We start from the raw sequence: 23,687 nt of genomic DNA, 5'->3' as shown, positions 1-23,687 counted from the left end.
TTCGGTGTGACAATTAATTTTGTGCAGCTCATTAGGCTTGGAAACTTGTCAGTGCGGTGGCTTTGGGTGGCGTTGGGGCAGGTGAGGGGAAAATATGGATTTGAAAATACCCATTTTGGCTTTATGCCGCTACAAATTGGGGTTAATGGCTTGGGTCTGTGGTCCTCAATGGTTCTCCATAGTGGGAGAGTGCATAAAAGTGAATGGCTCCGGCAGATAGCTAATCTTCGGCAGAACGGTGACAACCCTTCTGCTGGCTGACAAGGTGTGATGGCAACCCTACCCTGTGAGCGAAAAATAGTAGAAGAAAGCAAGTCATTCGTTTGACATCTCAAAACTTTGCAATTTGTCGCAATGGAGAAGCCAACAGCGTCGGAGAGGAAGTTACCAAAGAAGAATGAATTAACCAAGAAGAGGACTAAAAGGAGCCACAAAAAGGAGTCGCTATCTGTGGAGAAACTGGAAATGGAGGAGGATGCGAGCGAAAACCAATCTGACGTCGAGACTGAGGACGACGTTGACACCGATGAGGGCGAGTCGGGGCAGCAGGAGGCCGCCGTTGGTGTCAGCTCCATGTTTGCTGAAATGAAGGAAAAGGACGAGAAAGAGGACAACGCCAAGGTGAAATTTACTGCAGAGGATCTCAAGAGCATGGAGGGTGAGGCACAAAAGGTCAGCAAAGGTGATTAAAGCACTTATTGCTATGTGGTTCCCCCCACAGAACTGAGTCGCATGCCCCTTGCTGCCATGGTGGCCCACATCCAGGCCCTGGACACGGAGTTGTACGAGCTGAGCCAGCGCGAGACCCGTGAGCTGTCCCGCAGCAAGCACCTGCGCATCTTCTCCAACTACCGCCGTCGCAGCAAGTAAGCGGAGAGCGGGACAAATCATCTACTTACACAGCTGTTGTGGACTTTGATGGTATCGAAGGGAATAAATGGTTGTCAGTGAAAGTATTCGTAGTGCTAGGAAGAGACGGAGTCAAAGCCAAAGTCGCATGAAATCCGCTTACAGGCAGGGCTTAATTTCACAAAATGGACATCCTCGTCTAGGTTTATTTGCTGGCCAAACACGCAAATGCACATCGAATGACGGGGCGCCCTCAAGACTGCCCCGGACTGCCTTTGGGATTGGGCATTAATCGTGCATTAGAGTCTGGCTGGAGGCCATTGGACAGTGGACCAGCCAGGGCAACCCAGGGCTTCCTGTGCGCTTAGCGGACTCTTTGCTTTGTCTTCCTACTCGAGGTTTGGGTTTCCCCTGCTGTAACTCTATTCAACGCAAATAGTCGCCAGTTTATCACATGGATTTGTGCTAATTTTTCCATTTTCTCGCTCGCTTGGGACTCGATTGGAGTTTGGAGAGCTCTGCCCTCTCGGATATCCATGTCCGCCACCCCTTTGCCAGCCTTCCAGACTCCTTCTTAAGTTGATTAAATTTCAAGCGATTTGATTCGATTTTCAATTATAGCAACACCGAACTCTGAATGCCCCCAAATCCATTATGCTAAATAAACACCAACTCTGTCTCCATTCTCCGCTGCTGCTTCTGCGTGTCAGCTATCGGAAAATTCGGCGAAATCCCACAGAAATATTTCAGGGGGGAAGTCCGTCTGTCTGTCTGTCTGTCTGTGCCTCAGCTTTTTGATGCCCGACCAAGCAACTTCCTGCCCAATCTAACCCCTTGTGACTCCCTGTCTGTCTGTCTGTCTGACTGGATGATGGTGCAGTCAGTGTCCTTCTCCACCTTCTCCATTGTTGTCGTTGTTTGTCGTTGTCGCTTGGTGGTTGCGGGTGCAAATGTTCATCAGCTTCAAAGGGATTCCTCATCGTCGTCAGTTTCTGGTGATTTGGGGTTTGTCAAAACACGGCATTACCCCCCACCCTCCAACTCCAACTACAGTTGAATGCAACATGTGTCCAGGATTTGCGTCTGTTAATTTCCACCCCCCACAAGGGCGCCTGAGTGGGTGGAAAGCTTAAGGGTGGAACGAAACGCCGCACTGCCTAATAGAATATGCTCATTATGGGACTCCGCCGCTGAGTGTCTTTCGGTGTTTTCTGGCATAACTCAAACTAAATTATTATAAATGAATTCATAATCCATCCACTGGCATAGTTCTGCCATGTCCAAGGGGTGAGATTTCCCTTTGAATGAATGATAAATATGCAAATCCAAGATGTGCTCGAGAGCGTGAAAGGATTCGGCAGTGATTGAATTTACTGCGTAGAATGGAAACACTAAAATGGGTCCAAAAATTAAAGCAACTTTGGACTTTTCAACTTTGGACTTGCCGAATCGAATGTGTTTTTAAATGATTCAAATTACGCAGTTGATTGATTGAATATTTAGAGAATTCTTCATGGAGTTTATTAACCTGTTTCAGATGCACTCCTCCCAGAGAGGAGAAAGATGCTTTGCCTGGGAATGCATTTAATTACCTGCCACCGATGCACATCTAATTATAGTCAAGTGGCTGTGACTGCCACACATTGTGTGATAATTTATGCAAATCTCAACACAAATCATATCAATTTCGCTTGCAGCACACTCCACTGCCACTCCCTGCTTGTACGTTGTATGTGGAAAAAAAGCATTAAATGAGCCAAAATGCAGCATAAATTTCACACAGAAACAGAGCGTATGATGGGGCCAAAGTGCGTTCCCATAGCAAGGGGCTGGTGCCACAGACAAAGGAAGACCCAGCAGTGTCTGTGCCGCCAAGTTCGCTCAACTCTGCCACACACAGACTGCACAGCAGCAGCAGCAGCAGCAGCAGAAGTAGCAACAGGAAGAGAAGAAGCTCGAAGCAAGACAAAGGATAAAGGGATAAAAGGATCCTTTTCTGAACTGTTTATCAAACACAAGTCGGAGTCATCTGTGGTGTTAATGTTTCTTAGTTGTTTGTCGTGTTCGTCTCTCTCTGTCTCTCACCTGATGGTATCCATCTGCCATCCTACCTTGGAGCTCGTTTCTGTTCAAATATTCCAGGCGAATGGCTCACTTGGGCCCAGTTTTGACGAGCTCCAACTCAGGTCTCTTCTCTGGCCAGGGGGTAGGTTAAAAAACTCATTAGGTGAATCCTTGGGCGACGGAAATTAAATAAAACCCCATTAGGCGCTCTATTTGCTTCCTTGTGGCGAATGGGGGACTGGTGGCCTCAGACTGGGGACTGGAGACTGGGGACTGGGGAGCGTTCCACACTTAATTTATGGCCACGCATTTCGTTCTCGTTCCGACATTTCAGCACAGAACAAAATCTAATTATGATAGATAGTTCCAAAGCGAACTATGAGTTTACTTCTTCGGCCCCTCCCTCGCTACGTGCGGCTGCAACGAGGGCGACGCTGTCGTGCAGGTGCACTCTGTCACTGGTTGGCCGCCTGGGCTGGGTGTCAACCGAAGATCAGACTTAATAAAGATGGGAGATGCCCTCGAGTGTGGCGTGCTGTGGTGTGGCGGCACTGCCTCTCGGAAGGGGGCGTCGTCATGTCTATATCCTAACACATTGCTGATCAAAAGAATCCGAAAATGCTTTGATTTCACAGCTCTCTTTTCGAGTCTTTTGCGACTTTGCGACTTCCGCATAGGCTCCACGTTCTACGTTCCACGTTCCACGTTCCACCTACGCCAGTTTGGGTGGGAGAAACCGAAATGAAATTAAATTTTTTGTCAACAATTTGGTAAATGTTAACTTTGCTAATTTGCATAGACCGCAGTAGCCCCGTAGACCGCATTTACCCCAAACGCCGGAAACCGAACCCCAAAAGCAACCCCAAAAAATGTATGGCAGAGACGAGTATTTAAGGAAAACTGCGGGGGAATGCAACGTTTTGGAGGGTTTGGGCGCTGCCGCGTCTCACTTTCACTGCCACAAAGTCTGCCCCTCGGTGCCCGCCAGTCCGCACCATCCGTAATCCCCAACAAACGCCGCCAGACACGTGCAATTTGTGTGAGTTTCTGTGTGTGTTGGAGTGCAGACAGGACGAAGGAAAGAACTTGCAAGACCAGACCACAGCCCAGCTCCGTTTTGTGCCACAAAATGTAATGCAATGTGGGCAGGACTGTTGCTACTGCTGCCCCGCAGTGCCAAAGGAAGTGTATGCGATAATGATGGATTGTTTACAACAATGCAAAGGTCCTGTGGCAGCCGTCTCTCTGCCCCGCTGCAGGGTGTGCATTTGAGCGTGTCCCCATTGTGAATTTTGAATAAGTTTTTGGCTAAATGATTTGATTACTATGCCCTGGCATGATGCGGTGTGGTGGGGGCAGGGCAGCCGCCACTGTTGCCATCTAATGAGCGTCGGCCGAGGGGTGGGCGGTTGGGTGGGTGGAGGAGTCGCGTTATTACTACGATGAATAGCAAAAAAAACGGGTGTTCTCCAGTAGAACACTTTTGGAGCGCCGTCTTATACACTCGCGCCACTCTTATACGCAAAAACTCTCAAGCGGTTTGCTTACGGCGAAATTGATTCTCTCTGGTCGCTTTCAATTTTTCTAGACCTTTTCAGTTTGAACCTAATTTTGTAAGCCATCCAATAAAAGGAAACCATGAAAACTAGCCAATTCTGTGGAGAATGGATTGATCAATTGGTTAAAATTATAGATTTAGTGTTGAGAATTCTAACTAGATAGTAATATTAAGTAGTACATCAAAATCGAGAAATGATTTATGATGTGCGGTATATGTAAGTGCGTAAGTGTACCGAGCTCGTATTTAACACGCAAAAATGAGGAGAGAAACAGAAGAAATTGCTGATATTGCGGTATATTTACAGTATATTTTGAAATTGAAAGGGTATATTTGTAAATATTTCCGAGGGTATATGTCGGTATATTTTATCGATAGCTCCGCGGTCACACTGCCAACAACATATGTATTTACAATATTCAAAATTCAAAAAATCAAAAAAACTCGAGCTTTGCGGATGTGCGCGCGCGTGTCGATAAGAAAATTGAAGAAACTCGAAAATACGTAAAATGCACGCTTGTCGTGGTGTTCTGTGCTTGGCAAGTGATGCCCCGCTTCATTGCTTAACAATTTAACTGCCAGTGTCAGTGCAACGAAATAAAGAAAAGCCATAGAAAAAATGTATACAAATAAAATACAACTACAAAATTAAACAACTTGTGGCTTGTTTTGTGCAGTTGAGTGGTGTACGAGCGTATGTGCCACAGAGGCAGATAGTTTTGCGCTTTTTTGTGCGTGTTGACAGCTGCAAAAAAGTAAAACAAAGTGCAGCAGCATTCGAAACGTGGCCACAAGCGGCAGAGGCAAAGGCAGAGGCAGAGGCAGACAAGCAGCACAGCAAATAAACAAAACAAGCGACTAAAACACACACACACACACACACACACACACAAACACCTGCTGCCGTTTGCCGGTTGTACGCCAGAAGCGACGATAAATAACGAAGAAGAAAAGTGCAAGAGGATAGAGGATAGGGGAGAGATTTCTATTGTGATTTTGCTGGAGAAAAAAAGAACAAAAGAGAAAAGAGAGGATCGAGAGATTGCTAGACGAGTAAGTTGTTTGTTATCTTTAGCTATTGGACAAGTTCAATGACTTGATGCCAGACTTAATGAGTTTGCACCCTTTAACCCCACTGCTGTTGCCCCACTGATAGCAAAGCTGTAGCCCAGCGACAGGCCTCATTTACATACAAATAATTATCTCGCTACCCAACTATTACCCCCACCAATCGGTGAATATGTTAATTTTGGGCGCCTCGTGAAAGGTTCTTTCTGTTTGCGTTTTGTTCCTCAAATGATGAACTTGTCAAATGCTCAATGATTGCCGTCAATTATCGTTGTCATCGATGCCTATCAGCAGAGAGCGATAAGGGACGAGACGTGCCTTGCACAATGCGTAATATTGCGCATACGGGACACATGGCGCCCTCCACAAGCTTTGGCTTTGGTTTGTCATTGATTCAATTAATAACAACAAACAGCAACAATGGGGGAATGGAAATGGCAGCCACTTCCAATTTCAATTCCAATTCCAATTCCATTTCGCAACCTTAATGGGCTCCATGAGTAATGCTTGGCCCCACTCTGTGCTTCTGCAAACGCATTTCTGATAAGATTAGGACCGCATTCGGTTCACTTCAGTGGAAATTATTAATGAATTCCACTGGATCATTGCACAAAACAATGTAAGAGTGAGAGTGAGAACTCTTTGTGTTGCCTTGTGGCATTGGGCAACAGCACCCCAAAATATGGATGTACGTGGCTATGGCCATAATTTCAAGCATTTTAATTGCGGCTGTTGCCACAACAATTGCCAATAATGGGTTTAGGTTACCTGTGTACCTGTGTACCCGTGCATTTCCAAGCCCCAACAATTGGCGTCATTTTCACGCACGTGCTGCTGGAAGCCGGAAACAGACGAGAGGTGCGCCTGCGTCCGTGGCATATGTACAATTATTCGATTTGCATAATGAATGAAAGACACAACACAACATACAACTTCCATGCAGACAGAGAGGAATACGCTTGTGTATCTTTTGGCTTAAATTTCTCTCTAGAAAAGAGTTTACGTGTCGCTGGGAAATAAATTCAGACCAGGCAGCAAGCCCCACAGCTCTGACTTTAGCCTTAGCTCCATTGAGTGCTCCACATAAGCCAACATTAGCATACGCATATGGAGCAGGAGCAGGAGCAGGAGCAGCGTAGTAGCTGCTATCCCAGTCATCTATCTAAACTACCGAAACTTCTCTTTCGCTCTCGCTCTCGCTCTCTCCCTTGCTCTGTTTCGGGTCGCAGTTTGGCTGTTGACGACATAAACACATCCCCACCATAACCATATCTCATTTGGGCTCATATCATAAATTCCTAGAGTGCAGGAGAGACAGAGAGAGAGGAGACTTCGTTCCTCTTCATTTTGTTGCCATTTTGTTGATTCATAATTCCATGGGGCGCAACCGCATGGAAAACCTTTTGCAGACACGCAGACTAATTTTTGTTTTTTTCGTAGTCTCTGGCTCAAAGTCAGAGCCACAGGCAGAGAGCTCAGTTGGCTCAGTGTTGAGTTTTGGGCACGTTTCATTTCATTTGATTTCTTTTGATTCAATTTAAATTTTAGCTCAAAAGCCCAAGCAAGGTTGCTTTGACACCTTTTGTTGTTGTTGCTGTGGCCCAACAATTTTACGGTCAACAATTGTAATCAACACTTTTGATACATAGCTCGGCCCCAGCACTCCCCAACAATCGCTGTGGCTCTCTCGTGGTTCGTGGCTCGTATCTGGTATCTCGTATCTCGCATCTCGTCTCTGTGTTGTGTGAAACCCTCTCAAATAGCTTTGCATTTATACGAGTATCTATTTGTAGGCTTTTGTTAGCTGTGTTGGCTAGCCAAGCAACTTGTCGAACTGGTTCTGATTCCGTCAGATACTTATTCAAAATTCATAATGCTCGCACAACAGCTTCTGCCTGGCAATCCATTGAAGAATTCATTCAATTTATAATTGTACATGCAACTTACTCATCTAATATCCAGCAAGACTTGAAGCAACTCCAAACTGAGCTAAATCCTTAGGGTATTCCAAGTGTCGCTCTGTCAAAGTTCAGCTTTTGGCTTTAATTTCTGTTTTTTGGTTACTTTTTTTGCTGTTTTCTTTTTTTGGCAACAAGAACATTGTCGCCGGTAACTGGTTTGGCCATTGATATGCTCATATAATATTAGTAAAAGACAACAATAACGATGATCATAATGATGTGGGGAGGCTAATGCCGATGGTGTCATATGTTGTCTGTGGTGTGTTTGCTTTTGTGGTCTGCTTGCTGCCACTTCCTGGGTGACGCTTAATTGGTTATTTCATTTCATTATTCAATTTGCTACTTAATGCAATTACTTATGGGCTTATGGGCCCCAAAATTTACGCTAATTATTCGAGCAAATAATTGAGGCTTGAGACTGGAGGCTTCCACTGATTCGTAGTCGCACTCTGCTTGCTGTCTTTTCCTTCCCACATTCGCAGTCAGCAATATCGAATTTTTATGACTGCCACTGCCACTGGCACTAAGCCTCTTCAGAGCCCTCCCAGCCCGCCACTCGGCTCTTATCTGCGGCTAATCTCCGACTAGAATCCACGAACAAAAAAAAACATACTGGAGCATAGCTCTCTGGGGTTCACTTGCCTTGGCATAGTTTTCTGCTGACTGCCGCATTTCCTCCGCTGCTCCAGCGACAGATTTACAACAACTGTGACGGTGGAGTGAGGCGGGGGGTGGGGCACTGGCAAATGTTTTGCCTGGCATAAAAGTATTTACATTTCCACGCACAGTTCTGAGTTTACAGCTGAGAGATTTCTCGGAGCTTAGTCTGTGGCAATTTCGCATCAATAGATATAAGACATAGTTGCTAAAAGGTTATTGAACTATATTTCTCTGGGAAACTTCAGGCAGACTTGAAATATAAATAAACTCCCTAATAATTGTTAAATTAATCATTCTCGTTGTCGTTGCTGCCTCTACAGTGTTTGCTAATAGTACATTCAATTCGATTTATTCCATTTTAAAGTGCTTTTAGCACCTCGCTTCAAGCACTTGCTGGCTCCCTAAACCAGAGAATTGTTTAAATATCGAAACATACACACACACATACACACACACACACCTGTCATCGAGAGGATTTCCGTAGTTTGCTTTGTGCTTGCTTCACCCCCCCCCCCCCCCCCCCCCCCCCCCCCCCCCCCCCCCCTGCACTCCGCGTATAAAAGTTGAAATTGAGTTTTTTGGTTGCTGAGCTCCCCCGATGCTAGTTTTATGGGTTAAATGTGAAGTTTTATTGGCATTTATTATGGACTGACTCTCACCCAAATCGATTCGGGGGCGAAACTTTATCCGAATGTAAATTTGATTGCATTTCGTTTTCGATTAACCATTCGACAGGAACAACAAAGAGGAGTGCAGGCAGGCATAATTCCCCGTTCCTTTTTTAATTGGAGAACAACGGCGTGAAAGGGAAATAACTGTAAAGTACTCGTGTCTATGGCCTGCATACACATAGAGAATTATTCTCTATATCTGCTGCGGCATCATCTGTGTGTGATATTTTGGGTGGTCGAAAAGCCATAAAACATATTTTCCACAGATTTATGATTTGTTTATTTTTCGCTCTCATTTCTCGATACTCTGCGGATAGTGCAGATCGTTGAGGTTTAAGGGGGGGTGGTTTCTTCTGGGGAGGGAGCCAACTTGGCGACACATTCGCGCGGAGACTTTGCTGTCAGCAAAGCACCAAAGGAAGGCAGCGGCAGACAGCGCACTCGAAACATTATTTTAATACCCACTATTTGTGAAACGAAAGAGGGAAAGGGTATGCTGTGTCTGTGACTGGCTTTGGGGGTGTCCAAGATGAATGCAGAACGAGTTCACACTGTGGTTGATTATTTCTACACATTGCAAACACTGTAAGTGCTTAATGGGTATCCCTTGGTCGAGTATGCCCGAAATGGAAGGCACGCGCTTTTATGTTTCATCTTTTGCTTATTGGCATAAATGGACTTTAGCTACGAGACCGCGTGCGTGCCCGCCGCTGCTGCTGTGGAGAGTCTTGCGAGTCGGCGAGTCTGCTGAGTTGATGTTTAATTATAAATCCCGTTACGGGTAGGGGTAAAGGGGTAAAGGGGTGGGGAGGCAGTGTGGAAGGAGTTAAGTTCTGCGCTGCAGCTGCTGCTTCGTTTATGGGCAGCCAAGCGACCCGCCAACTGCAGAATTGCAGTCAGTCAGCCAGCATTCATCCGGCATCATCCTCAGCGGACTCTCATCAGTGGTTATGCCTGCCGCCTGCCGCCTGCTGCCCCACGTGCTCCTCATTGCCGTCTCCATGCAACGTTGTGGCCAAATTGCATTTGCATTCAAGTTATTTGCGCTAATTTCACGTTATTTCGCACATTTTCTCGTCGCAATTTTCTTGGCTCGTTTTTCATGCCGCAAGCGGAAAATAATTCTATTAAGATACCCAGCGAGGCCACATTCTTTGGCCACTTGAGCACTTTGAATTGTACTCTAATCAGCCGTGTGGGCCATGTGGGTGACATGAAGATCCGCAGGGGTGTGGGGGTGTGGGCGTGTGCCCTCTTTGTTGCTCAATCTATCTGGGCAGAGTGCACTGTAATCAGTGTTTGGGGGCAGCAGCAACTCCTTTGGTTCTATGCACTTCAGTGGGAGCTTCTTCAGTTCTTTCCGAATTTGCTTTTGGTTTGGAGCATTTCTGTCAGCTACAATGGGCCATAAATCAGAAAGAGTGTTTCCACTTTCAGGCTACACAATATCGGGAGCAATGTTTTGCGGTGGTAATTGCACGCTCGCTGAAGCGTATCGTATGTTGCAGGTTTCCGCTGTGGCAGCAGGCAGCAGGGGAACGACCTAAAATAGCGGCACAACCAAATGCGGAACATGAACCATAACAAGGGCGGGACAGTGGGAATGGGGAACGGCGAACAGGAACGGGGTAATATGCACGCGCTGTACGTGTTGCAATCTCCAATAGATACAAAGATACAAAGTGCGTTTCTACGCACAAACATTTCCCATAAACACTACACAGATACTACCAGCAGCAGCAGCAGCAGCAGCGTGCGTGAGAAGTTCCGAGTTGTTGCTGCCGCCTGCCCTTTCCGCTGCTTCTTTCACGCTCTCACACACATGCAACAAAAACATGTTCTTTGTCATGCTTGAACCGCTCCACGAAGCTCCCTCTGAACCAAAATGTATCTGTATCTGTGGCTCTGGCAGTAGCTGCATCTGCGTCCGTGGCTATGTGAGCCAAGTGCACGGCCCGAAAACGTTTTTGCCCTCGCACCCCCAAAAAACTGTAACCAAATACTTGGGCCATTAGCGCGGGAAACAAAACAGAACTCGGCCGAGACGGGACGAGACGAGAATGGGCCATAATTACATCTGCATCCGTTCTATCCACAACGACACACACACACACACAGATTGAGGCCATGATTGATGTGGGGCCCAGAGATCGCCACCGTTGCTCTCACCTTATCGCTCAGAACATCCCAAACACCCCCGCAGCAGGCCGCTTCTCCTTCTCCTTTTCATTTGCGTCTCTTTTTCTTTTTTTGCCAGATTCCATCAACTTTGCGGGCCATAAATCTTGTGGTTCTGCGGGCAGCCTAGGAAATGACTCTTGAACGTAGCTCTTAAACTCGTTAAGAGATGTTTCCTAATTATAACTCTCTCAAAGTTTAAATGAGAATAAAAGAATACTCTATACGGGGAGCAAAAAGCGCCTCATTAATCAATGGAGTAGCGTAAATGTGGCAATTACTCAGCCTTATCGCTTATTGCCACATGTAGCAACATGTCTGCGCTGATTTTATGCACTTTAAGCAAGTGTTGTGACCGATCTTTGCCTGCAAATATGTTTTAATTAGCTTAACAACGAAAACAAACACTTGCAGGCACTGCTTTGCCGCGTTTCGTCAAGCAGTTCAAGCGGCCACTGCTTTAGATGCTGCCAGACAGCAAGCAAGCAGCCCATCCGCCAACTCTTATCTCTAGCGCTTAAAAACAAATGTTAAACGTGATATTTATGTATACAATTCAGCAAAAGAATTACGACATTTCCACTGCTGTCCCTAAAGCCTTTTGGGGGTCGGTACCGCTCCGTATCCGATTCGTTACGACTTGTTGGCATTAAATGTTTTGAATTTGTCACTCGACACGTCAATTATATAAATCGCTTATGGGGTCCGGTCCACAAGCATTTCTTGGCCGTATTGTTGATACAAATGAACACAAAATAAATTTGAAAATAATGTGTGAATTTCTCTTCTCTTTTCCAGACCCAGACCGCCAGAGACAGACTCCGCTCCTCGCCCTCGCACAGTTCCCACACAAAAGATTGTCAACGGAGGAGTGGCAGTGGAAGTGAAATGAGAAGTGAATGAGAAGAAAAGAGAAGAAGAGAAAAGCTAGTGTGAAAAGTGGAAACCAAAGTGCATGCACATGTGTGTGTGAGGCTGTGTGTCTCTCTGTTTGTGCATTGGGAAATGCTCGTTCGCGATCCGCAGCTGAGGATTATTGATTTCTTGGAATTATAGATTGCACAATCCGAAAAAAAACATCAATCGGGGAGATACATCCCCCTCTCTCTCTCTCTCTCTCTCTCTCTCCCGGCCCCTCGAAAACTACTTTGGCTAATTGATTTCGTTATTTCCTCGGGTGTTTTGTGATTGTTTGTTTGAATGTTTGCTTCTGCGCCTCTACCACTGCAATGAGGCGTTCGAAAGCTGCCAATGACAACAACAAAAACAACGCGACAAATGAACAACAGAAAAAACAGCAGAAAGTGCGCGTTTTTTTGCTATTTTTTTAATTAATTTTAAGTGTTTGCCGTATTTTGTTGCCCTTCTCGACGGACGGTAGGAGCGGGCGAACGACTGCTACGGAAATCGGCAATTTAATTTACAATACAACATTAGTACCGACATAAAAGTGGATAAGGGCGCCGCGCGCAGGAGGACCCGAAAAATGTTTGCCGGAATACGAAAACGTCTGGCACGCAAGTAAGTTGAGAAAAAACCAAAAAAAAAACCCCCACACACAATCCCCATCTATAGACTCCCCTTGGAGACGATTATGTCCGGTGGCACAGTGGCTTTTATGTCTTTTCTTCCATTTTTATCAATGTTCTCCTTTTGCTCCCAATTCCCTGCCTAATGACTCTCGCGATAAAGTTCAGGGGTTGGGCACACACCCCAAGAGCTTGGAGCTTGGAGCTTGGAGCTTGGAGTTGCAAAATCGCTGACAACAAAAACAGCGAGAGGGAGAGAGAAGAAAAACCATTGCAATGGCAAAATTTACTTTTGTATAATTAATTTTTGCTGGTGACTTACCCCGCGCAGCCGAGTGAAGGCCATGATTTTGCGTTGATCATCAGTCATCATATAATGTTTATTTTTTGTGGCTGTTGCTAAATGAGCCAATTAGTTTAAAGTCTATATTATTAACCGGTTTTCATTTGTCCAACAAAGTAAAATGCGACTCGAAGTTCGAACCGAACGAACTCTTCAAATGGCTTGGGGGGGGGGCCAAGCGGAATCATTCAGTCATTACTTCTACCCAAAAATTAGCCTTCGAAGCAATCAAAAAACCATCTGCCAAATGATTTTCGTGGGAAAAGCAATCACACACAAAAGAAAGCTCCCGCCAAACTATCCAAAAAAGGAAACACAATCGAATTTTCATGCAGCATTGGAGATTGTTTCGAAAGCTAACAACTAAGCAAAACTAACAAAAACCAGCCACAGAGATGCTTAGTTTGTGATATTCTCGTGGATATTTCACTTCTAAAGGCGACCTTTCACGGCTATTGTTCGAGTCACGACACAAATGTGGTGCATCCATCACTGGCGTTGGCCAGTTAGTTGGCGTTAGTTATTCATGATGTGCTAATTATTACGGGAAAAGTGCAGTCACCAGTGCCTCTTAGCACTTATCGTTGACACGCCCCCGGTGCAGCCCTAAAGTGATGATAATACTCGTACCTAATGCCCGCTCTGCCCAGGCCCAGGTGCTAAGACACCTGTGCAAATAGAAACCCAACAGCCAAGAGCACCTTGTAGGTGGCACTGGCACACACATTTGCATGTACTCAGACTCCCAAATATGTATTAAGCCTATGTATCTCTCAGAGAGTGTTTGCTTGATGTCTGATTTCGTTGCCTGGCTTTAGATCTGATGTGTGCTGTGGCTGGCCCACACATGGAATAAATGTTTGACTGGAATTAAAAACATTTTCGGAACGAACGCCTGCGACGATGCTGATGCAGAGAGGCTCTTCCTCTGGCAATCAAGCGCGACTAAAGCTGAACATAATTACAAAAGACATAACACACTTTATTAAGCACTAAAACATTTGATGTGCTGTGCTGTGCTGTGATGTGCAGAGATGCAGACGTGGCTGGCCCCAACAAAAAGCAAACAGATAGAACGGAGTTTGGCGACTGCCAGATACTTCGCAATCAGGTTTATTGGGTGTGCAAGGGGTAGCTTAAAGTCTAGATTAGTTGACATAGAAACACAGCAAAGAAGAGCATTCCATCTTTATGATATTTGTGCATCTTCCAATCTATTTTATACCCCTGTACTCCCCCTGTACATTTTCTAATGGTAATTACGCAAACGATAATGTTTCTTCAACATTTTGAAACGTTTTCTGTGCTACTATCGTGCGGTATGGCTAATTATGATTGATACACAAGAACACACATAAGAACCAGACCAGTTGGGGGTTTTGTGGCTGCTGGCTGACTCCTTCATTCATTGTTCTATGTACATGCCAGGGGCAACTTTGCCATCAAAAATGTATCTCTTACATCTCTGTGTGACGCTGCGCATGTGTGCCACTTACAGCGTTCGTTTGCATAGGCACAGCTCCAGTTTTATGGGTTAAAGGAAATGTGATGCAACAAAGCGTGCTACACACACACTCGCCGCTTAGATTACACACAAACAAAAAATAATGAAACCGAACCAAGGCGAACCCCTGGGGGCTGCCACAGTTACAGCAATTAGCGGATGTGCCGCCGCCGTCCAACCCTCAGCGACAAACGAAAACTTTACGAAATGTTGTAGTAATCTGAAGCCAGAGAAAAAAGGAATTAAAGTTTGTTTTCGTAAGTGATAAAAGTACAAATTGATGGACTGATAGACCACACAAATGGCAGGCAACAAGCCTGGCAAGGGTGGATATGTGAGCTTTCTTTTGTATCTGTGGATGTTGCTGTTGCTGTTGCTGTTGCAATGTTAGTTTGCAACCCCGAGGCCTGTCATAAATGCGCCATTAACGCTAACAAACGCATCTTCAACTCCATTTGGCCATCAACTTCAGCAGCACCCACCACCAGAGACGGGCACAAAGGAAAATGCCATTTTATGCATTTCAAGTGCGTCGCCGTCGCCTGCCACACTATCTGCCATCTGCAGCTCCATCTCTCTCCACATTTGAGAGAAGTATTCCGTATATCAGTGCCAGGGTCTGTGTTTGTGATGCCCCACCCATGCCTGCCCCATGTCTGTCACAGAAACTGAAGTGTCAATTCCATCAAATGCCAAAGTGGCGCACATATCGCATAACGCAGCACACACAAAGGGGGAAAAGAGAGACAAATTATTGAACAATTTCTCAACAAAAAAGTAAAATAAGAAAAAGAAAAATAAGTTGAGAAAGGAAAGCAAGAAAATGAAGCAAATATAACGAATATTTAGATACACTTTTGAAGATTTATAATTTCACTTCCTTGATCCGTTGATCAAAGAACCAAAAAAAGCACTTGGAAAATCATTGCAAATAAAAACTATTCAACGAGCGAAAGCTCTTCCCATCGATCAAGCACAAAAGCTGTCCAACCTTATGGAAACTTCTCCAGCAAAAATCAATAAAAAAAACGTCTTCAGAGAGAGAGAGAGAGAGAGAGATGCAACCAAGCCGCTGCTGCCAGGGGGGGTTTTGACAGCAAACATGCCGCCAGCTGTGGAGAATAAGATGCAGAGACAGCTCCGATTCGCAGCCAGGTCTTTGGGTGCGACAATTGCAGCGTCGCAACGCGTCGCAGTGCGGCAATGATGAATACCTTTTTAATGAGCAGCCGACACATGAATATGCAGGAGACAAACGGGGGGAGGGGAGGAGAGGAAGCTCCAGCTTGGGATGCCAGACGTCGCGGCGATTTATCAGCCAGCCGTTCCCCGATGCGTGAAACGATCCTAACCTACCACAGTACTTCATTTCATTTCATTTCATTCCCATTCTCATGCACGCTGCCGTTGTCGATTGCCCAGAGTTTTGTGTTCTTTTCTGTTCTGTTCTGTTATTGGCTCTTGACATGCAAAGTGCGAACGAAGTGCGTCTGTTGTGGCGGTATGCGAACACATGTCCGTAAATGAAATATTCACGTATTTAGTTTCCGTGGTCCAACAAAAAGCGAAACTCCACTCCCTTATCGTGCCATTCCATACCATTTTCCGGCTGACCGTACTTGCTTTCTAATTAAAACTTTGCCCTTAACGTTCGCTTTAAACGCAAACTTGTTTTTATTTCGGGGTTGGGTCTCCGCACGTTTTACAGCCGTTGAGAGGGTCCCAATCGCAGAGCCCCGAACCCCATTGTGCCATGCCAAAATGTTTGCTGATAAATAGAATTTCTATGTGGGTGAGTATGGTTTATGGCCCCTTGGCACCTGACACTGCCCGACCGCGCGCGGCAGTCGAATGCTTTAACGTTATCTGGCAACGACACGACGCGGATGTGGCCTATTGAGCCAGTGTTTATGGGTCATTAGGGTGCGTACGAGGGCAAACATTTTCGGGCCATATTGTCGTTGGTTCTCCTCTAATTAACATGCCATTGTCCTTGAACTCTGATATGAATCTCGCTGGGTGCCGCTGCCGCTGCCGTTTCCGCTTGGCATTCGATTGTGGCCCCTTCTGGCCATGTGCCAATCAAAAATCTGCATGCAACGCACACACACACACTGCCAAGAGACAGCGGCTCAGCGCACCACCCGGCACCCGGCACTCGGCACCCGACAGCAGGCAGGCGGCTCTTTGTCGCATGCAAATAACTTTCTAAAGTGATGTGGCTGCACCTTGACGGCTTCCTTTCGCGGGTCGCAATATGCAAATATGCAAATCTCGTGGCCTGTCAATCAGTGGACACATTTCCAAGTGTTTGCCCAGGCAAGCACAAAGTGTCCACTTGACTTCCGTTTGGCTGGACGTGGCCAGTCGTAGCTCCTTCTTGCATTTCGCTGAATTGAAACCCGAACTGCACGCGTGGCACACAGAGGTTATCCTCCTGAGGAGTCGGAATACTGTTTCTGCGAGTATTTACATAAACATTTACATATGTATGTGCCAGCGTATTTATTCGCTCCGATCACCAGGGAAGAGATCTCTCATTACGATTCGCACTCAATTATGTCTTCGTAATTTCCTGCTCAACTCAATCCACACAACGAACCGCAGCGGCAGTACAATTATTTGATGCTTATCCATCCTCGACACAGACGACGGCGATGGCTTTTAACCATATTCGGGGCTGGGATCACATAACTTGTAATAAATCTTGAAGTTTTGCCCCGACTTGTCGTCAAATTATGCAAATATCCCCAGTGCAGTGTGTGGGTGCCATATCATTTGGGAGAGATTTGGGTCATCGATGGATGTATCGATAGCCAGCCATGAAGAGAGTGTTGAAATGAGATGCTAGCGGCACACAACTACACTACTCACATTTCTCATTACATTAATCACACCCACACACACGAGGCCCCTGGGAAACAATGGGAAGAACGGCAACTGGCAAACGGGCAGATGCAGATGCAGATGCAGATGCATCCGACAGCCAACCTCTTGTTTGACTTGCTGAACACTTTGGGGCACAAAGGCTTACATATGCATATGCAAAAGGAGGGGGGGGGGGGGGGGGGGGGGGGGGGGAGTGAGGCGACTTTCATTCTAACGTAAACAGAAAGACAGAAAGCACAGAGAGACACGCCTATTTGGGTTGTGTGTTGCCGGATTTGTTTCAACTCGCTCGCAAAATGGGTTGCACGTTGCACGAACGAGGGCCCTTTGGCAAGCAAACACAAGCAGCGGGAGGAGCCAACGAAGCGTGGAGTGCACTAAGCGCGGATTTATAATGGAAGCTTAGCCCGTTCTTTCGCTCATGAATAAATTAACAAAAAGACAAACAGAAACTAGAACTTGCCTCGGGCCCCCGGGCACTATGTACCCTGATGCGCAACTCTTTTTCTAGGCAAGTTAAAGGCTTTTTATAGGTTTATTGGACTATCTCTAACAAGATATTCGGCTTCTACTTATGATACTTTTCTTGGTATAAAATAAAACACACCCAAATACCCTCACAGCACAGCGATTAATCGATCTTTGGGCACATAAATTGTGCAATTCACAAGCGTAAATGGGCCCAGCCCGGCACTAAGCCCCAGACAGTAGCCTGATCCCCCGAACTCTAGACGATTTCTATGAATTGAAACAAAACAAAAGCACACCCGAGGCTGCCCCGAGGAGGCTGCAACTCCATCTGCGTGTGGTCAACCATAGTACCAGCAGTCCATGCCAGACAGTCCACGCCCACGTCCATGTCAGTGGAGCACCCACAAACAGAGCGGAGACCAGACCAGCGACGGAGCAGCGACCGGACTCTGACAGTTGGACATTTGGACATTTGGACAGTTTGGGCGTTTCAACTCCAACTTCGATTTTCATGATATTCATGACAGGAAGGGGGGCGGTGCGGTCGGATGGTTGGGTGGGGGATGTGTCGTGGGAGGAAAAACCTTGTTCGAATGGCAGTCCGAAAATTATGGCAATTATTGCATAGAACTGTAAATTATTTGCACCGTCGAGCGACCTCATTGTCCACTGCTGCTGCAACAGCTCGTGTGTGCGTGTGTGTGTGTGTGTGTGTTTGTGTGTATAAATATACCCACATGCCACATGCGGCCATTTAATTCGATGGATTTTATGCAAATGGAGCATTTGGTGGGGTTACGCTTAAGTGCCTACAAAATGATCAATACGTGGAATGCTTTTCGCCCAAACCCCCATTACGAGTATCACTGGGAAAGCATCAACTGCTTGGACTGCGGCTTAAGGTCTTCTGGCATCTGCTTATCTGCGAGACATTCCGAGACGCGACTGCAGTTATGCGTGGGTGCTTATCGGAGCGGCCAGTCCCAGCCCTCAATTATGCCAGAAGCCAGAAGCAAAGCGTTCTCGCAATTATGCCTCACAAATCGCTCCTAAGAGGTTTTGCCTTTGCCTTTGCAAAGCTCCTTATGGGGGGGGGGGCTTATTTGTAGGTCGCATAAAACGAAATCCCCTCTCAGGCTGCCTGCCTTTTATTTTATTTACTTTTTATACGCATTTGTGCAATATTTATTTTTATGCCAACTGCAATGGCGATTGATAAGAGTCGCTGGACAGTGGAGAGCTTGGATGGAGTGGATGGGACAGAGCGGAAAGAACAGAGCAGAGGAAGGTGCAGGAAGGAGACAGCGACACCGACAGCGGAAATTTATGGTCGTCGCATAAAAAAGCATAATCAGTAAACGAATGCGCCGCAAAAGCAACAGCAGCAGAAGAGAACGAAAGTCGAAGCTTTAGATACCCTAACTAAACGATTATGCATGCTAACATATGTTAAATAAGTAAAAGTAGAAAAAAGAAGCATCAGTGCCACTTTTTTATTCAGTTAGTGAGATTAAACAATGGTAAACACCACAACACCAGCAACAAATGATAGTAACTCATATGAGAGTATGGCAAAATCTAAGTAGCAGAAACATAAACAGTAGCGGGTTCTGAGGGATTAACCGAATGACCGAGCTTTGCCCACTGGAACGGGAGTTATTGGAACAACTGTCTGGCTCCACCATCCCATTCCATGCACTCCCCTCTCTCTCTCTCTCTCTCTCCTTCTCTCTCTGCGTCAGTAAAGTGACGAATGTGCAATACTCAACGCTGGCGCTATCAGTGCATGTGCGTGCGTGTGTGTGTGTGTGTGTCAGTTTGTGTTTACTCAACATGTGACGATTTGTAGCCAAGCAAAGGAAATCGAGTTGATAATAAAAATGCTAAATCCAAATAAAAGTTGTGCGTAACTTAGGGCTAGAACGAAGCATGACTCACATGCACTTTAATTGTGTGCCTAAAGTGCAGCATTTGCACTCTGCACCTTTCGCTGTCAATTAATTGGAAGGCGCGCGCGAGGATGCATTGGCGTGGCCGTTAATTAAAGCCCTGTAATGTCATTAGTTGGCCTTTTGACTTGCCAGTGATGGGGCGACGCAGACAGCGACTGCGACTGCGACTGCGACTGTGATGTCTGGCTAATTAAGTTTTGCATCTAACGAAAAAGAAGGGGAGAGGGGGAGCAGGCAGAGTCGGAGACTCATCTCTGAAGACCGGGAGTCTGTTTGGCTGAATGTCTGATTCACATGCGATGTGCGATGCTTGCTCGCTTGCTCTCTTCTCTTAATTACCAGCTGCCATTTGCCGAGCTTGATAACAGTTAAATTGATTTTGATTGCTTTATTTGATGCCTATAAATCAAAGCGGAATGAGAATTTTATTTGCCTAGGCCTAGGAAACGTGGGCCGTGGATCAGCGACAAAAAAAAAGAACTCGAACTCGAACTCGAACTCGGACTGGCAAAGTGATACGCAATGATAGACACCGATATTGATAGTTGAATCCAAAGCAATTCAAAGCACTGCACTGCCCACTTGTCCGATGTCAACGTCATAGAGAGACATAGCGAGAGACATAGAGACTCTGGTGGCACGAGAGGGGAAACGAGGTGCACGGGGGCTCTCTCCACTCCAAACAAGAAACGAAACATTTTGTGCGATTAGCTTGTAGGATTGTTTTTAGCTCTTTGTGTCCATTTATTTGCCTCCAGTTTGTGTGGCACTCCGCACCGCACCATGGAGTCCAAGACACAGTCAACTGTGTGGAAAACTGGATTCCAAGATTCCAGGGGGGAGGGGGCTGGTGGTTCGGTCCCGAGGTAGATGTGAACGTAGACAAGCTGGCAAGTCGGAGCTCTTTGGGGCACTCTCGTTGCCCGCTGCTGTTGCTGTTTTTTGCTGGTGTTTTGGCTGGCGTTTGCCCACTCGAATGCCTTCAAGTGGCAATTTTATCGAATTATTTGCACTTAGCTGGCAAATTCAATTGGAAATAACGAGGCGAATTTTCGTTTGTTAGCCTGCGCAGGCCGCTCGAGGACACTATTCCCATGCCCAATACCTAATCCCGGCAACAGCACCGGCAGCTGATACGAACCACTTACCCCTGCACCCATAAACAGTTCATTTTGATATCTCTCTTGCACTCCACTTGCAACTTGCAACTTTCAGCACCCCCCACCCTTCCGCTCGATTATTTCAGTGTTGTGCAATGTTGTCCAGTGTTTGGTTTGCTCGATAAGCGATTTGCCAGCTGCCGGACAGAATTCTGACACTTCTTTATGGGTCAACGGACAGAGCGATGTGGAAACCGACATTCCCACGATCGGTGGCTTGCAGGCGATATTAATTGGAAACTCTCTCTCTCTCTCTGTACTTTGCAGGCAGAACGAAAAGGACTGCGATGAGGATGACAAGGACGATGTGCACGACATAATGCCGCCGCCACCCAATTTCATACAAATCTCGCAGGGCAGAATCCAATTGGTGCATCAGCCGCGTACGCCCTCCGACCCCTCCGACACGGGCACGCTCTCCCTGGAGCGCATGAATGGCGGCGGTAGCCTCGGCTCTGGCGGCTGTGATAAGGTGAGTTCTGGTGTTGGTAACTGCTCCACACTCCTGCCCCCCGCTTCGGTTTGGTCTTGCCCTGGAGTAGCACGTAGCGCTTGGGAGTTTGTGAGTAGAAAAGGAGTAGAAACCCCACCCAATTATAGACAATCGGCTCGAATCAAATCATGGCATAAACCCACTCGCGTATACCCATCAAACCCGTGTGCTCCATGTGGATTGTTAACCCAAATTTCTCGTGGGGGGAAAGCAAAGAGAACAGCACCAGCAATCGCTTTCCATTGTTGATGTTTTTCCTGCCATTGGCTGTCGGCCTTTTGTGGCGTGTGGAGAATTTCCCCAAGTGGCGGGCATGCAAACCTGGTTGCTGGAACAAACACCTTTGAACCCGTGGCGGGGCCAGAGCCTTGGCGGCCACTTGAACTCGTTAACGTGCCATTTAAGACACATCACAAGCGGTGCAACGCGACCCCCTTCAAGCCATCGAAATGCACAGACGAAATGCCCTCTTGACATGCCATCACGCTAGCCTAGGCTCAACTTTGACTTTCCCGCGGCACAGGATTGGAGGTCGACTCACAGGTCGCTGCCAACTCTAATTGATCGCAATATACTCGTCTCGTACTCGCAGACTCGCAATGTTGACAATTATCATGCTCCATGCTGTTCTGCGGCTGGTTGGAGCGTTTCCCAGACGGCATCTCGTTCAGCCTCATTCACCGATCACGTTGCGACTTCCGTGACGTTTTAATAGCACTAAGTATGGCGCATGCGCGGCTTTGAGCACTTGATTTATGGTAGTTACAGCCATCAGCCGTGGTCCATAAGCGACTGCAAATGAGGCTCAGCTCCCCGACAGCAGTGCAGAGAGAGGTAGAACGCGGTTAGTCCTCTATGTAAATGGTAGTTGACGTGGTAATGTTTCCCAGAATTCCTCTATGCAGCAGCTGTGCTGTAAAAGGCCAGCCATGGCCAGAGCTGGGGGTCCTGCTAATTGAAGGGGCTGCCCCTTGGCTCTCTCTCTCTGTCCTCCACGTTCCACATGGTTCAGCACGAATCTCGGCGAGACATTGCGTGTATCGATTACCAAACACAATGAGAGGCAAGAGCCAGGAGGCAGCTGGTGCCACCGACTGGATCCGAAGACACCCACTCACTCGCAGGGCACAAATTTGCCAAATGGCATCTCGATTATAGCTGCAAAAACACACACACACACACAGAGAGACCTGCCACAGCTGCTGCTGCTGCTGGTGGTGCTGCTGGTGCAGTGCATCATCAGAACCCAGTCACGTTCTTGCCATGCAATGCGTGGATGCCACAGAGCTGAAGCTGCCGTTCTGTTGCAATTGTGTGATTGAGGAGAGTTCAACGAACCTGTTGCTATTCATTTGCTATGTTTGCTCCTCCAGCAGCTCCCCACATCAGTGCTTCTGGTTCTGGTTCTGGTTCTGCCTCTGATTCCGTTTCTGTTGCACATGCGCAGAGCTGGCACAGTCTATGGGCTGCCATTGTTGTCGCCGTACTGCCTGCCTGCCTCGCATTAGCATATGGATATATGGTCGTAGCCGCTTATATATTACGCGCTATGAGCACTGGTAGAGACTGCATTATTTCCTGCCACAAATCATGGCCAACACGCTCCATCCACAATCCCGGATCGCATTTGGATCCTAATCTTTAACCCTCTCGCGGCGACAACAAAAATCAATTTGTCTGTTGCGCAAAAATGCTTAAAGCCGAAAAACCATAAACCAACAAACGAGACAATTTCTAAGAGCTATAAAAATTATTTTTACTACTTCCACAACTAATTTTTAGTGTTTACAAAAATCCAACAAAAAAAGGTAAAACAGCTGGAAAAAAAAATGCGTGTTTTACGAGCGAATGGCGTCACAATTGTTGTTGTTGTCTCTTTTTTATTCAGTTTCTTTTTGGCCAAAGCGACACATTTGTTGGCCATATTTAGTGGCCAGAAGTTTTCCAGTTTGTCGCTTTCCACGTGGTGGACGAAACTTGGTAGTTGCCATTTCCACTTCCTGCTGAAGCCCCCGTCACACATTCATACATACTCGTCTTTACATGTGCATCGTACGAGTAAGTATCTCCATGAATCCATAGATTTCATTTGGTGCCTGTCCTGTCCATTTCTATAGCCCCAGTTCGGGTGTGCCACACAGTTCTTTGTGGCAGCATGTCGGTGCTTCGGTGCTTCGGTGCTTCGGTGCCGGTGAATTATTGCCCAAGCACACCTGCAACATACCTCCTCCTCCTCCTCGTCCTCCTGCTGCAATCTGCACCTGCCCCAGACCTTCTCCGTGTATCGCGTGCGGATTAAAGCCGACTTATTGTGTTCAACTCGTAGCTCCGATTCGC

General features: G+C 46.7%; 2 protein-coding genes across 6 annotated transcripts in view; both read left to right on the top strand.

The window, feature by feature from the left end:
• The first annotated feature begins 309 nt into the window (after positions 1-309).
• LOC117585297 lies at positions 310-924 on the top strand. The gene is made up of 2 exons (XM_034274729.1): positions 310-658; positions 722-924. Exons 1-2 carry the CDS (start codon positions 355-357, stop codon positions 868-870), a joined length of 453 nt encoding a protein of 150 aa, XP_034130620.1. The 5' UTR covers positions 310-354; the 3' UTR covers positions 871-924.
• A 3,987-nt stretch (positions 925-4,911) lies between these two features.
• The window catches only part of LOC117578722, a 30,865-nt gene continuing 12,089 nt past the window's right edge, over positions 4,912-23,687 (top strand). For 2 of the 5 annotated variants that reach the window (XM_034264379.1, XM_034264378.1), the window contains exons 1-3: positions 4,912-5,524; positions 11,808-12,530; positions 21,125-21,329. In XM_034264379.1, coding sequence (XP_034120270.1) covers positions 12,496-12,530; positions 21,125-21,329 — 240 coding nt within the window. In that variant the 5' untranslated portion in view covers positions 4,912-5,524; positions 11,808-12,495. The remainder of the gene's footprint in view (positions 5,525-11,807; positions 12,531-21,124; positions 21,330-23,687) is intronic. The other 3 variants (XM_034264375.1, XM_034264377.1, XM_034264374.1) reach the window with 2 other exon arrangements.

Source organism: Drosophila guanche, unplaced genomic scaffold, assembly GCF_900245975.1.
Source record: "Drosophila guanche unplaced genomic scaffold, DGUA_6, whole genome shotgun sequence".
Taxonomy (NCBI): domain Eukaryota; kingdom Metazoa; phylum Arthropoda; class Insecta; order Diptera; family Drosophilidae; genus Drosophila; species Drosophila guanche.
The sequence above is the reverse complement of the archived record's forward strand: the minus strand, read 5'-3'. Positions and strand labels throughout refer to the sequence as shown.